This window comes from Pezoporus flaviventris, unplaced genomic scaffold, assembly GCF_033815535.1.
Source record: "Pezoporus flaviventris isolate CSIRO_AGI_PZ_B2104156 unplaced genomic scaffold, CSIRO_AGI_Pfla_v1 ptg000081l, whole genome shotgun sequence".
Lineage (NCBI taxonomy): Eukaryota > Metazoa > Chordata > Aves > Psittaciformes > Psittacidae > Pezoporus > Pezoporus flaviventris.
In genome coordinates this window covers 3,038,352-3,053,319 of record NW_026892629.1, presented here as the reverse complement: position 1 = coordinate 3,053,319, position 14,968 = coordinate 3,038,352, and the positions used below count along the sequence as shown (strand labels likewise).

General features: G+C 35.7%; 1 protein-coding gene across 16 annotated transcripts in view; it reads right to left on the bottom strand.

Moving 5' to 3' along the window:
* The window catches only part of EPB41L2 (erythrocyte membrane protein band 4.1 like 2), a 99,708-nt gene that overhangs the window by 33,600 nt on the left and 51,140 nt on the right, over nt 1-14,968 (bottom strand). For all 16 annotated transcript variants that reach the window (XM_061474921.1, XM_061474930.1, XM_061474918.1 and 13 more), the window contains 4 exons: nt 14,431-14,535; nt 9,015-9,057; nt 1,571-1,646; nt 53-271 (listed from right to left, as the gene is read on the bottom strand). In XM_061474921.1, coding sequence (XP_061330905.1) covers nt 53-271; nt 1,571-1,646; nt 9,015-9,057; nt 14,431-14,535 — 443 coding nt within the window. The remainder of the gene's footprint in view (nt 1-52; nt 272-1,570; nt 1,647-9,014; nt 9,058-14,430; nt 14,536-14,968) is intronic.

Sequence of the window (14,968 nt, the reverse complement as noted above, 5' to 3'; positions counted from 1 at the left end):
TTGACATAAACATGACAAAGCATAATGATTCCATTTAATCCCACTGACACACCTGTGCGTTTTGTGTAACTCAGCTACTTTCTCTTCCATTTCTTGAGTCTGATTGGGTGCAAATTGGAATTCACTGATATAGTCACTGCGGTGCTCCTCTGGGTCATGATCACCCAGCTCAGCCTGCAGGGTATATGAACCAAGGAGGGTGTGAGTCACAAAAGAACACGGCAGTCGACCAGAAGCAATATCCTGACGAAGCTGTAGGCACAAGAAATACCTGCAAGATAAAAGAAAGGAGGGGGGGGAATAATCAAATAATCAAACAAAACCAAGAACAGACAAAGTATTACTAATGGCAGGCTTATGAGATATGACAGAATTTATCAAGATCCATGTAATCATATATTTTAAATTAAATCAATGCATTAATAATTCATTACACCTTACATTATTTGAGTACTACTACCACACAGTAAATTTCACTTCCATTTTTAACAGTTGGTATTACTTTCATAAATAATGTGAAAAGCAGGAAAGATTCTGATTTTCAGTATAAATAAATGAAAAACTGTATCTAGCTTGTAACAAAAGCCAGCTTAGAACTCCTTCATTTCACATTGTAGCCTGCAGGTATCTAACATTTAAAAATAAAACCTATTTGACATTTCCCTTCAGCTTTACAATTTTAACTTTTATATCCCTTGCAGTTCATGAACTAATCAAGTCATGTAATACAGAAAAGAAATCTGGTTTAGTACTGAAATCAAAATTACCTGCCTTAAACGTATGTATTAGAATTTAATATTTCAGGTACCGCATACACACTTTTACCAAATTTAACAAGTTAACAATCAGAAGATATCCTACCCAACACAGGGTTTGCAGTGATACGACAAAGAGGAATGGCTTTAAACCGAAAGAGGGCAGATTTAGGTTGGATATTAGGAAGAAATTCTTCACTGTGAGGATTGTGAGGCACTGGAACAGGTTGCCCAGAGAAGTTGTGGATGCCCCATCCCTGGCAGTGTTCAAAGACAGACTGGATGGGGCTTTGAGCAACCTGCTCTAGTGGAAGGTGTCCCTGCCTGTGGTGGGGGTTGGAACTAGATGACCTTTAAGGTCCTTCTAACCCAAACAATTTTATGCTTCTAATGCTTCTATTTAATGCATATGTATAAAACTAGCTTTTCACTAGCCTAGTCTAGGTTATTGCTGAAGTACCTTGGATCCCTTGAGCTTTGTCCTTAATATCAATACCCCACACCCTTGTTTACCTTATAATAAAGCAGCAGCCAGACAATAAACCACTGGCTTCTTTCATAAAAGATCACTTGCATCTTATCTCCTGGCCAAATCATATTCCCATTTACCATTAAATTTGTTCTTGGGTTTCTTTCTGAAGTTTTCACTTTGGCTTTTTCAACCTTGTTCAAAAGAAGTTGATGTAAAAACATCTATAGCGTTCTAAAGTAACAGCCAAACCTCTTATGGCATCCAGAAACTGAAGAAATTTTAATATGGCCTTCAAAATAGACTAACAGGCACTTTTTAGTTTGAAATTAGGAACTATACATACCTAGTGATGTCTTCAATCAACTGTGAAGGATCAGGGGGATAAAACTTCACATTAAAGGTAAATATCCAAGGTAAACCTAAACATGGGAAATGCTGGATTGTTAATCTCAAACAAAATGAGCAAAGCAAAAAAACCTTACAAAAAATGTTAGGCAGTCATATAAATCTTAAGATTACTGAATCCTGAGTAAAGTTTTTTTCCTTTTTACAACATACTAGTAAGAAGCATAGATATTTTCATTCTCAGGTAGTAACTCATATACAGAGACAGTGAATGATTAGCACATTAAAATAATTTTTAAATAAAGTTTTACATTAAGTTATGTAAATATCAGAAGACATTTTTATTTTGAAAACTACCATAATATAATTAACACTTTAAAGATATTCTGTGTTCAGAGGCACTTGCACTGAATTTGTGTTTAGTTCCAACTCCTCAAAGGCCAAGTCTCCTCCTGTTTTGACTGACTGTTAGTTTGAAAAACTGTACAATAACTACAAACTTGAGATGTCAAAATGAGGTCTGCATTGTATACATAAAGATAAATATTCATATTCATACAGTATGAATGCAGGACAAAAAAATATTAGCCATTCCTCCTTTAAAATATTTTTTGAGAAACTATACCTTTAGCAACTATAATAACTATTATATTCTTAGTTTAAACTGTCGTGGACTAGAATTGGTAAGACCACATACAATTTTTAAGCAAAAGCATTCTTAAAACTAGATTAATAATTTGACAAATTATAAAACACTACCTCTAGTCACAGCTCTAATTTTAAATAAATCTTTAAGATGTGAAAGCTGAAGTCACTCACCAATAATTAAAATACATTCTCAGAATGTTACTTTACCAGTACTGTAATATTATGTGCAAGAGGAATACATTCATTGGAAAGTACTAATAGCTTGACAAAATGTAGAATTTTGCTAATTCAAACAGATTTTAAGTACAATGCAGACACAGATGTAACAGAAAATCACAAACTAGGAGTCTAGGAGAAGAATTTAATAGTTTGGTTTTGCACGCTGCTTGAAAGCAAATGCAGTTGAGCTTTATTGCATCTTACCAAAGTTACACCAAAATGTAGGGGTGCTAAAAGCTGTAAAGAAATACTAAGAAAAACAAGCCAGAGAAAGGACACAAAGATGATCAGAGGGCTGGAGCACCTCTCCTGTGAAGACAGGCTGAGAGAGCTGGGGTTATTCAGGCTGAAGAAGAGAAAGCTCAGGGAAGACCTTAGAGCAGCCTTCCAGGGGGCCTACAAGAAAGCTGGAGATGGACTTTTTACAAAGGCTTGTAATGACAGGACAAGGGGAATGGCTATAAACCAAAAAAGGGAAGATTTAGGTTAGATATTAGGAGGAAGGACTTTATGCACTATGGAAGTTTTGAGGCAGTGGCACAGGTTGCCCAGAGAAGCTGTGGCTGCCTCATCCCTGGCAGTGTTCAAGGCCAGGATGGATGGCACTTTGAGAAACCGGGTCTAGTGGAAGGTGTCCCTGCCAACGGCAGGATAGTTGGAACTGGATGACTTTTAAGGTCCCTTCCAGACCAAATCATTCCATGATTCTATGAAAATATAATCAAAACAATTCAGTAGCCATTTTTGTCTTTCTTTTGCCCCTTTTCTCCTAAATGCAATTAGTATTTTGGTGAAAGGTCTTGCAAAAATAATCGCTGGTACAAAGTTAATAATTCTATAAAGCTTGTTAATGATGAATTCTGGACAGTAAACCATTTTAAATATCTGTGCTACACAGATAAACCATGCTTTGAAAAACATGTATTTTAACAACAACAGAAAAACCCCACTGAAATGCCATTTCCGGCATAATTCTAGTAAAGAGTGCTGACATTTTGGCTTCAGGTTTTTTCCTTTTCAAAAAATCCCCTTTTAAAATTTCACATCCGTTAAAGATGAGGAGGTGCTTTCTGTCAGTATTTCTAATTACATCTTTCAACATTTAAAAAATTATTTCAGATTTTCAAACATGTCTCTTCATTGGAGCACTTCGATTTCTGCTTACATGTGAACCTCTTTCTCCACCTAGCCCCTAAATCACTACTTCCTGTAGAGAGTTTAGGGTTTTAGCGCATCTTAATGAACCCAGTTATCAATTATTTGTTAGAATATTGATTACTTTGCTTACGAAACAAGCCAGGACTTCTTAAATGGAAAAGCCTAATTTATTGGATGAACATATAGTGCTGAATTAGGTAAAATATGCCTCATTGCATCATCCACTGCAATGCAGTGTAAGACAGACTTGGGACAAAGATACCTTTAAAAAAAAGGCTAACACTAGTTAATACATGCAGCATCACAAACTGAATTAAATCTGGAATAGATTAGTCTACTTCAATCATTTATCTCCCAGGGAATTTTCATCATTTAATGAAAAGCTGCTGATAAGGAACAAGCCAAACTGACGAAGATATGCAATTGGGCCAAAACATCTAAGCAAAATAGTTCAGGAACTGTTGTTATCTTAACAGGACAGTGGGATGGGGACAAATGGATGAAGAATGTGTCCTTCTATACAGATACTAAACCAGTCATCAAGTTTTCCTGGAATGAAACAGTATTTCCTGTTTGGAAGCAATTTTTCCTGGTCAAAAACTTGCAATTAAACTAGTCACAGACGAATTCCTGATTAACATGTTCCTCTATCTTGTCAGCATTTCTACAGTTACCTTTCAGAAAGCACTGTAGCCAGGAGTTCTAGAAACCATTTGAAGGAGAAAAAGAAATAAAGCTGTATTCTCTACAAATAGCTAAAAAGAGTGTAAATACTCAATGTATAGGCTGTGTGAGAAATTTCAGATGTCTTCAAATACTAATTCCATAGCTAATCTGTTGAAAAAATGTTGTAGTTGGCTTTGTACTAAATATTTTCTGGACAGTTGGTGACCTTATATTTTGCCTGATTACTGAAAGCCCATCTATCCCCTGAATACACACTAGCAAGTATACTACAATGGGAGCAGTCTATACTTACACTTCTCACTACAGCGTACTGTTTATAGCCGCATAACTGAGGCATACAAATGGAATTGTCTTCACACAATGATGCACACTATTACTGGCTCTTTGAATTGGTGGCCAAGACAAAAGAAGTAAATAAATCTGATATTTAAAATGGTACGTAGCATTCTGTCCTTGATAAGGCTCTCTGTTTTGATGGTTAATAACATGGGCTACAGAAACGTCAAAAATTTTTCTAACCAGCTTGTTACCTCAAAAATGCTTCTGTGGCAACTTTAGGCACATTCTGAGAGAAAAAGAATGCAATACAACCAACCAGCAAGCAGCATACAAATAACATGATTCATCCCATTTAAACTGGAAAATCAGTGAGGTCTTTTTTCCAGTAAAGGCTTTTTTGGCTTTTACTCATGATGTTTCTTTTGGCCAAGTTAAGATTTTTAGGGTACTGTGAGACCAGGACAGATACATTACTCACAGGCAGATGCAAAAAATGTCCCATAAATTAAAGAAGTTTTTTTCTATCATTTTTCTTAAAATTATCATTAAGAGAATTAAAGAAATAAGGAAGATACGTGCGCAGCCCACATTTTCAAAAATGCATACAGACAGTCCTGGTTGGACTGACAAGATTCAACTCTCAAATTCAGACATTTCCAAACTGCAAAATCATTCTTTATAATTAGCAGGCATACAGAAGTACCTCTGCAGGAAAATTCTTCCCTTGGCACAGGTAGTTCGGTCTCTTTGGAAACTGTGAGCTAGACTCTAGTGTAATTAGCTTAGATCAAAATTAGCTACAACTTTTACAGATACATAGTTATTTACATAAAAGATATGGATCTAAAAATAAAGTGACCCTGCATACAGTGACCCCCATATTTTGGTGCCTGAGCTTGATCATACATTTTGTTAGCATTAAAGTCAGGCAGTCACAGATGTACATTTAAAATGCAAGCACTTCTGTTAATTCTAACTTACCCTAGCACTTTAGATACAAACTTTAGACTTCTTAAATATTTTAGAACACTGTGCTGCAGAATTCTAAACTCATGTTTGCATTATTCTCATGGAATTTTAGTTATGAATTTATCACCATTTGGTCCACTGCATAATTTGAAAATATACCTACTTAACCATATAATTTTTTTTCTGTATCATCCTCTTTCCTCAGCAGTTGTTTAGGCTGTGTTGCAGAATACATTATAGAACCACAAATGTAAAAAAAAAGAAAAGAAAAAAAAAAAATCCATTTCAACTCCATGACAAGCCCCTGAAATACATAGGTTGTTTGCTAAGTATGTCTAGAATAGGCCAGTATTGCATTTTGCTGTTTTCAAGTTCCCTAATCAGAATGACTGGTTTCCCATTAACAAAAGGATGTTGAGAACATGAGCACTGACCATGAGCTAAGAGAACATGAATACTGAGCATGAGCTACAACAGAGGTTTAAACTTGTAACCCAAGATTTGTCACAAGCTGCCTACACTGTTTCATCTCTTCTAATTCACTTCCATAGAACTATACGGACTATTTCCCTTACTCCCCTCAATAATTTAACTGAATCAAGTAACAAGCAAAGTAAGTTTTCTGTCTTCAGTCCTTCAGTTAATCACTCCTTTTTCTAAAAGGAAAATGTCTTTGCTATCACTGTAGTTATTATCTCTTTTGGTGCTAGTGGACACAGCTTCTTTTGACCCTAGACTGCTGAGATGTAATTATGTACGTACTGACTCCCTTCATAACCAATGGAAGAAAAGAGGCATTTAGTTTTGTTCCCCTCTCAGACATGTATTTCAGAATGAACTCAGTCACCTCCTAGAAGTGCCTGTTCCTTAGAAAACACAAGTACATTTACCTTAGGTGGACACAGTCAACCTATATTAGATCCCATAAGTCATACCCCAGATACAGTGACCAGTTCTAGAATTGCTCAAGCTAAATAAGTGTTCTCTTGACAGAAGACGTTAAGACAATTTTACAGTTAACTTCAAGAGCAAAAAGGTTAAATATATCCTTTATTGGGAGAAAATGCACAAAAACCTCCCTATACCAGTCTTTTCTGACCTCAGAATATCCAAATCCTCTCCAATTGTTGTAAGATACACAACACTGGATAAGCAATATGGAAGTATTTTTTGTAATAAAAGAACTAATTGTGCTGTAGACTAGAAACAGATTTACCTGACATAACATTACCTTGGATTTAAACCATTTTACACAGCATACGAATCTAATTTCCATTTGGAAGAGAATTAAATACATCCACACTAAAACCAGGATATATCTAAAAAAATAGCTCCAAAATTTGCGTGAAGAGAAACATGAAGAGAACCATGAAGAGGTCTGTAACCCAGTTCCATTTACTTCAATTATACAAACAATAAAAGCAAATAATTAGACCTCCCAAAACAGATGCTTTATAACATTCACATCCCTAATCTTAATCCATACCTGTTGAACACCTAAATTGCAGACAGACGATTGATCTTCAACTGCAATAAACACTATGATATCAGGTTTATGTAGTTTACTCATCCAGTTCTGTTACACTGAGAATGAGTTATGAAAATACCTATAGAAAACAAGTGAGTGTAACAGCATGTATTCTACACTAACAGCATGCACATCTCACAGAGATAAATTCTCAAATTACCTTTACATAAGGGTGAACCACCACATCCCTGTGAAGTCTGAGATTTGGCTAGTCCAAAGTCAGTTGCTACTGCTTGTACCATCACAATATTCAAGCTGAACTTGGCAGTTTTGCAAAAGCCTCAATCCACTTTAGATGTAGCAAATTTCAAGAAGATAGTGACAGAAGTGTAATTACCCTACCTATCCCTAATTGAATTTAATAGAGGTTTTAACACATGCTGGTGGATATCCAATTACATGAGTCAAAAAAAGTCAAGAATTAATTTTCCTGAAGGGATCAGACTAGCTGAAAGAAAACAAGCTTATTGCCACCTTTGCAGCCCTGAGAACAGAGCCAGTAATTTGCATATCACGTTCATTAGCCAAAGTAACATCAGTAATTGCTGAGATCCAACATTACTGCCTAGCCAAAGGCCAGCCTGAATAAATAACAGGTCACACAGAAAGCCTGAGGTCACCGACTTAGGAAGAGGCAGCCAGATGACTTGGGGGAAACTAAAAGATTGTATTTTGCCTTCTCCAGCAACAGGTGATACACGTATGGCCAATGTGCAGAGTATCGGTATTGCTCACATATAAGAGAGAGCAGAGATTATTATAAAGTTGCAGACTGACATGCTGAACTCCACTTCTGAATTTATCACCTTTGTGTGCTCAGATCAATGTACTTTTCTAGATGGTTATATAGCACACTACTGCTTCAGTTTCTGATGTACAAGACAGAAAGAAATTAGGTTTTTCATTTCAAATGTTCAAATTGACCAGTATATTTTTTATGGATGAGTATTTTTGTATGTAGGACTTCCATTATTGATTCAAAGACAAATATTTAGAACAAAACCTAAAATAAAGGAAAGCCTCACTACTTGATAAGTAGCTGGAGGATAAAATTTATCTGCAGTACATTCCAATATCTGGAAATGCTAATGCACTGATTATGAGGAACACAAGTGACAGTATGCTGATTACCTGCAAATTAGTGTAAGGAAGTTTCTTTTTAAAATCCCTAAAAAGGTGTCCTCTACTTGCATATTAGTACGTTCACCATTTTAATAAGTCTAGCTTTCTTACACAAGAGCATGTTGGATCAAAAAAATAGGTTCCAAGGAAGCTTCTGTAACTTTAATTTCTTTTCTGAAAATACAAACCACATCTGCCTAGTAAGGAATTTCATCAACTGGGAAAGGCCTGAAGAAAACTGAATTAACAGCACTATGATTTCACATGGATCCAGACTGAAAAATGAGACATTCCAAGATTATGCCCTACTTCATTTCCATTCCAGAAATGATGGAAACATCAAAAAAGGCTATGCTGGACTGAGCAGTACTAAGGAATATACATTTTCTGTAAGACATATTGATTCTCTTTTTATAATTTCATATTCTGGTGAGTCTTTTAAGTAAGAAAGTCCATCGCAACAACCATGACCATCGTTGCAAGATGATATTCTCCATCCCATAAACAAATATCAATGAAAGTTGAACAAAAAAAAAAAAATTACTGTTTCAGGATGCAAAAAGACCAACTATTAGTCGCATATAAGAGGAAAATTTTGAGGCAGCAGCCAGTATAACGATTAACTTCTGCAACACAAGGCTGAGTGGACAGTGGATAGAAATAGCTTCTATTCTTCGCTTTCTGTTTTAACACTGAGTATGTCATTATCAGATACACATTATTTTAATGTTGCAAGTATACAATGTAGTCAGCATCGAGGCTACTAAGTTTATGAAGAATATTTCTGTGAGGAAATAAAAGGAGCATAATATCTGAATACAGAAGTACTTACTTCGAATTTGTCTCTTAATTTCCTTTGAAGAATCTAGCCAGTTCTGGAAAAAAAAACCAACATAAACAGCATTTAAAATCACTACAGATTGAAGATGGTGAAGTAATTTCATTCAGTGTAAGTAAAGTTCGTATTGTTCAGACATCTGTTCTACTTTAAAATAACCCAGAGAACTCTAAAATTGAACTTGAGATTTGCTAGCAAGTCTCCCCATCCATGCACATAAATGAAACTGCAATGACACTCCCGTCATGGTTGTCTTACTGCTTTAGAATTTTTATGCCCTATTAAAAACTGAAGAGTCCAGTGGAGGTGGTCTAGCAAGTGACATTTGGCAAACACAATTTTCTCTCACAGTCCTTTTATGAACATAAGCAGACTTCCCAGGAATTGCTACGTAATCTCTACATGCCTGTGCTTATAACACCCAAATAAGAGTTACCCGAGATAACATTTCTCTTGAACTCCAGAGACTTACTATTTGTATCATTTGTCTCAAGGCATATACGTTTCAGTTCTGGCAACATTCAATCAAAGGTGCTTGATTGAATCTAATCAAATTTCATGCATTTTTCTATCCTCCCCCAAAGCTAAGTTCTTTATGAACATGTATTATGTTAACAGTGATACACCGGCAAGGTTCAAATCTGGGTACTCAGCTCTATTTTAGGAAACGCAAATAAAGTCAGATTTTCATATTTTAGATGACTTTTTTAAATGTGTTTTATCCTCAATATGAAAAATATTTTCCCATCATCTGTGTATTAAACAGCTCACAGTATTTCAGTTACTGTTGATATTTAGAAAGACACCTTTTTGTGACTGATCATCCAAAAATGTAACTTTGGGAAGTAAAACTAATAAACCAGTAACGTATATTCATCATTAACTCGGGCAATCCTGTTTACTAATTTTACCTATTGATGTTAAAAAATAGATTGAATGAGAGATTAGAAACATAAGCCTTTTAACTGCAGTTACTGAGAATTTACTTTATACAGTGTTTGAACCTTTATTTCACATGGCCAGACACACATACACATGCATATATGTGGAAGAAACAAGCATGCACACAGTCAGCTTGCTAGCAGGACTTGGCACACATCACAGGGTTGGGCAAAGTAGGGAAGAAAACTTGTAAGGTCAAAGACAATGTGTGTTTCCACAAACCACTACACGTACTAGCAGCTTTAAAGTCAGAAGGGACCTCAATGCCAGCACAAATGTTGCTAAACCTTTATCTCTACCAATGTTTCTCGCCTAACCTAGCCAGCGACAGACACTGGGTATAATCTGACTCAACTTTCAGTCCATGGTACCAAATTTCCGATGCAACAACTGTATTCCAGTACCATATCCCTCAGGCATTATTACAGGCTTTTCCACCAAAAGTCAGATTTATTTCAAGAAGACAAAACATGAGGCTACAGTTTTAGGAGTTTGCATGGATTAAAAGAATGTGGGACTGTGTGGCTTTGCACTCCTGCACATCTTTCATGCTGATAAAAGATGTGGCGTCTATAAATATGACCTAAAATACTAAGTTCCCTGTTGTAAATGACCTTGGTCAAAGTTGATTTAATCACAAATGCAGCATGTATATATTAGATAACTACTCTTCAAATTAAATGCAAAACCTCCTTTCTATAATTTGACATATGTAATTAAAAAAAGAAAAAAATTAATTTCACTCTACTTGCTTTAAGAAGTTTGTGACATCCACATTTCACAGATACTATAACTCTTCCAGAGATTCACAGTCCATCATTACAAAGGAAGAAATACAAAACACCCTTCTAAAAAATCTGGATGCTCTTTATTCTGCTTAAGTCAGAAAAACTACTATCTGGTGGAAAAGCCTTGACATGGAAAGGCCTTGGAAGTCAACAGAAGTCTTCAAATGCTTTTAGCTGAAACTCACTTCAGCTACAGTTACCCTAGGTTTTCAGTTTTGGCATGAGTTTTATTCCAAAATGAGACACAGCCATGTTCTTCCAATTGCAAAGATAACTACAAGTAGCTTAAAGATAACTGCAAGTAGATTAAACTCTTAAATTATAGTACAAGTATAAAATAAAGTTAGTAAATATAGAATATAGCATGGCATAAATACAGCAGAAAACTAGGATTTCTGAGCATGCTACTTTCAACGCTTTATCACTATCAAGTAGAACATACATAATACAGAATATGTTGCAAGATAAGAAGAATAACCTTTTCTTTCCACAAGTTACACAGTTCATTTTCTGATTTTCCAAACCTTAGAGTGAGCTTATTGTAGAGTAGCAGACTTTTTCACCAACTTCCATTACTACTAGGTCAAATAAAGTCAGATGCTTATCCTCCATTTATATACATAATTACAGAGGTGGGCTTTTTGCATCTGTGCCCTTTGTTATGGACAAAACAAATTACTGAAAGAGTCTACCCTGAAACAGACCTCTTGATGCAGAACAGACAGGTCTGTCTTTCAAATCAAAAGACAGTATATATACACAACTTTCCTCCAGTAGGCAATAATTATTTGTTTAATGTGTGATTCATACGGTTATAGAGCAGAAAGTAATGAATTGTCAAAGAAGAACAAAATGTTCTCTACCAGTACAAAAGTATTTTGTACAAATCCAGAAACACAGTATTTCCAGCTGCTGCCCAGAACGTAAGAGCACAAGCTTTCTAATGCTTCTGCAGACGGGTTAGTGTGAATGGCTCATCTGTGAACTTCTGAGTGTGTAATACAGTGAAATCACTACCTAAAATTTAGGCCAGTAAATTTAACATTTGCAAAACAATGAAGGAAATCGTTAATGAGTAATTTGACCTAAAGAGTTTTAAAATGTGTATTGAAGCTAACAAAAATCTGCCTGAAGACATGACATCTCTGTCAGCTGCACAGAACACCATAGAGAAAAGTTAATGGGACTGCTCCTCCAATGGTACCCTGATAGCGCATTAGGGAGCAGCTCTAATTCAAAAGAGAGCCAGGCATTCAGTTTCCACACCCCACAGCTGCCGTTGAGTTCAACAGCTGGCTTATAAATGGGTGGCTGTGATGTGTGCACAAGAATGAGAAAAACACATCATTCAGCATTTAGCACTGACCAGCCTAGAGGTCAGAGATTTGTGGCATTTTAATCTGAAGAGGCAGTCATAACAGGAGAAAAAAAGGATCAGAAAGAACTGGTACTGAGATTAAAAAATTGTCAAAAACTTAGAGGTGAACAAAATAGAAGGCCCTAAAACCAGTAAAAGTTCCAAGTCCCTAAGCTTTCTTAAGACACCACAGTAGCTACCCTTCACATTATCAGGACATGTTTATACCATAGCCTGCATAAGAAATTACAAACACAGTGTTGTACAAAAAAACAGTAGCTTGAATTAAATCATTTGAGTGACAGCAGCAGTAAAAGCAAGCCTGTATCAATGTGTACGTTACAGTACACCATGCAACCTGTAAAGAATGTAAGCACTTAGCCAAGTGACTAGTTCTTGCCAAAATCCACATTTTCAAACTCTGAAAACCTGGATATTCCCACTTACCTGGTAATCACAATGTAGAGCTGCACTAGGGGTATAGTACCATCCACATAATGGTACTTTGGGTAAAACCTAGAGCATATGGGCTATACAGCCAGGAAATACCCAAAATAAACCCCACCTTCTCTGCTACTCATAGGCATTCAAAATCTTGTAGTTCCTGCAGTTCACCATAAATTAAGCTCAGTCTTGCAATAGAAAGTAGGAGGTGGGAAATGCAAATCTGCTAGAAGACTCCTTTTTAAGTTTCTTCAAATAATACTTGTATGAAGAAGACAAAAATCCAACAACTGTGGGTTTTTTTAAGTCTTCATAAAAAAATCAGACCAGCTTTCTCCAGAAGTTCTTAAACAAAAGCCTGCTGCTGTCCATAATTACGGTGATGAGTGGTCTACTCCTTGAACAGTGCTAGAATTAGCCTGGGTATATGAATAACGGAACCACAGGGACCTCATTATCAGGATACTTTTCACTGAATTTATGTTAAGTACCTCATTTGTGAGTGTTGCTACAATAGAACCTCCATAGTGAATGGATAGGGAGCTCAGGGGCTCACTCAGGCTGAAAGGGACCTCTGAAGATAACTGATCTAACTGTGATTCAAGGCAGAGCCAGCTTTGGAACAGACAAGACTGCCCAGGCTCATATACAGTCAAGTATAAAAAAATCAGATGGAATCTTTTTAAGGTGTGATGCGCTGTTCCCCCATTGACATGACTGAGGAACAGCAAGAAATATCAGTCCAACCAGAAGCACATTAAAAATAAAATAAAATTTAAAAAAAACCTACGCCAATCCAGACTTTCCTGCTGCACTTTCAAAAGCCAAAGGCTCCCTATTCCACCTTGTAGGATCTGCTCAAGTGGGCTATGTCCTGGTTCAGCTCAAGGATCCCAGGTCTGCTATTAGACTTTTCCTTTCTTGTCAGAGATCAGACTGCTCTTTTATGTTACTTTGCTGTGTGTATACAGTATAGATTTTCAATAATGAGCAGCACTACTAAAGGGACAACATGTGATAATAACAAATAATAATTATGATATTTAAACCACAATAATTATTTTGAAGATCAACTGACATGCTTTTCATTGTTACATCAAAGAATTTCAGATTTCTATAAATGGTTTACAAATCAAGACAAAAAATAAAATACCCATGTAAAAAATACATCAAGCCCATTTTATATATGGGTATCTTTAACAGAGAGGAATTGAGTATTTTGCTTAATGCTTGCAGCAAAGCAAGTCTGGAAAACTACTATATTTGAATGGAAGTGGGTCAGAGATTCAGATCTATTCAGACCACTAAATTAGACTGCATTTCAAACACAACAGTGAGTTGAGAAAGATGGCAGAAAAAAGCAAAACCTTCCAGACCACGCATAGTACTCATGTAACGATGTTTCCTGCTACAATATGGAGACTAAAAAGAAATACAATTTTTCCACTTCAACGTGTAATTACTAGTCCGTTTACTTTATGAGGGAATATATAACCTCTGGTATATCTTTACTTCACGGACAAAGTGGCAGCCAGCCCATAGCTGACTGTAAATGTCCAGATGCTGAGAAAATCTAAATTAGCTTTTGGTAATTAACGGAATGCATGCCACTGACTGATTTAAGATTTTTCTCAGCTCAACAATCTATGTGTACTCGACCATTCAACATGTAAGCAAGTGCAAAAGAAAACTGAAAATAAGTTATCAAATGGTATTTAAGAGATCCTTTTGAATGAAATCATATCAAAACAATATTCATTTGTAAAATTAGCAGACTAGCACTTCACAATCGTTTACTCCAATGTTTGTAATTTAATATCTCACTAAACTACTGAACTTAGAAAAACAAAAAACAAGCAAACCCCTTATACAGGCTTACCTTCTGCTCTGAATTCTCATAAAACAGCAGCCCAAAATAGTCCTTTTCCAGTAAATTGAGATGTTCACATACTTTGTCAAACAGCACTTGGCCTTTTGCTCTTTTCTGAAAGAATAAAAAGTAAAGGAAAAAGTTACTATCAGTAAATCAGTAAAATTCTTAATTACGGGTACTGTTATTTGATGGTATTAGGAAAATTCAAAATATCAATAAAATAGATTACACAGCCACAGCTTTCTTATGATACTTTTTTTCACCATATTTTGAAAGGTGTATATATATCACTGACAAATATAAAGGAATTTCAATTTTTTTTTAAATTAATAAAAAAAATTAAAAAACAACAACAACAAAAAAACCAGCTTGAATGCACAAGGAAAATTCAGTACCTACATTGATTCAAATATTTTGCACCATAAAGTGTGCACCATAAATAGCTTTCAGTTTTTCTGGATCTCTTTTTTTTAAATAATGTAAGATTCCTTCACGTGAGCCAACTTTTTCTATACTGTTATTTTCTAAAAATTAATGTACTTCC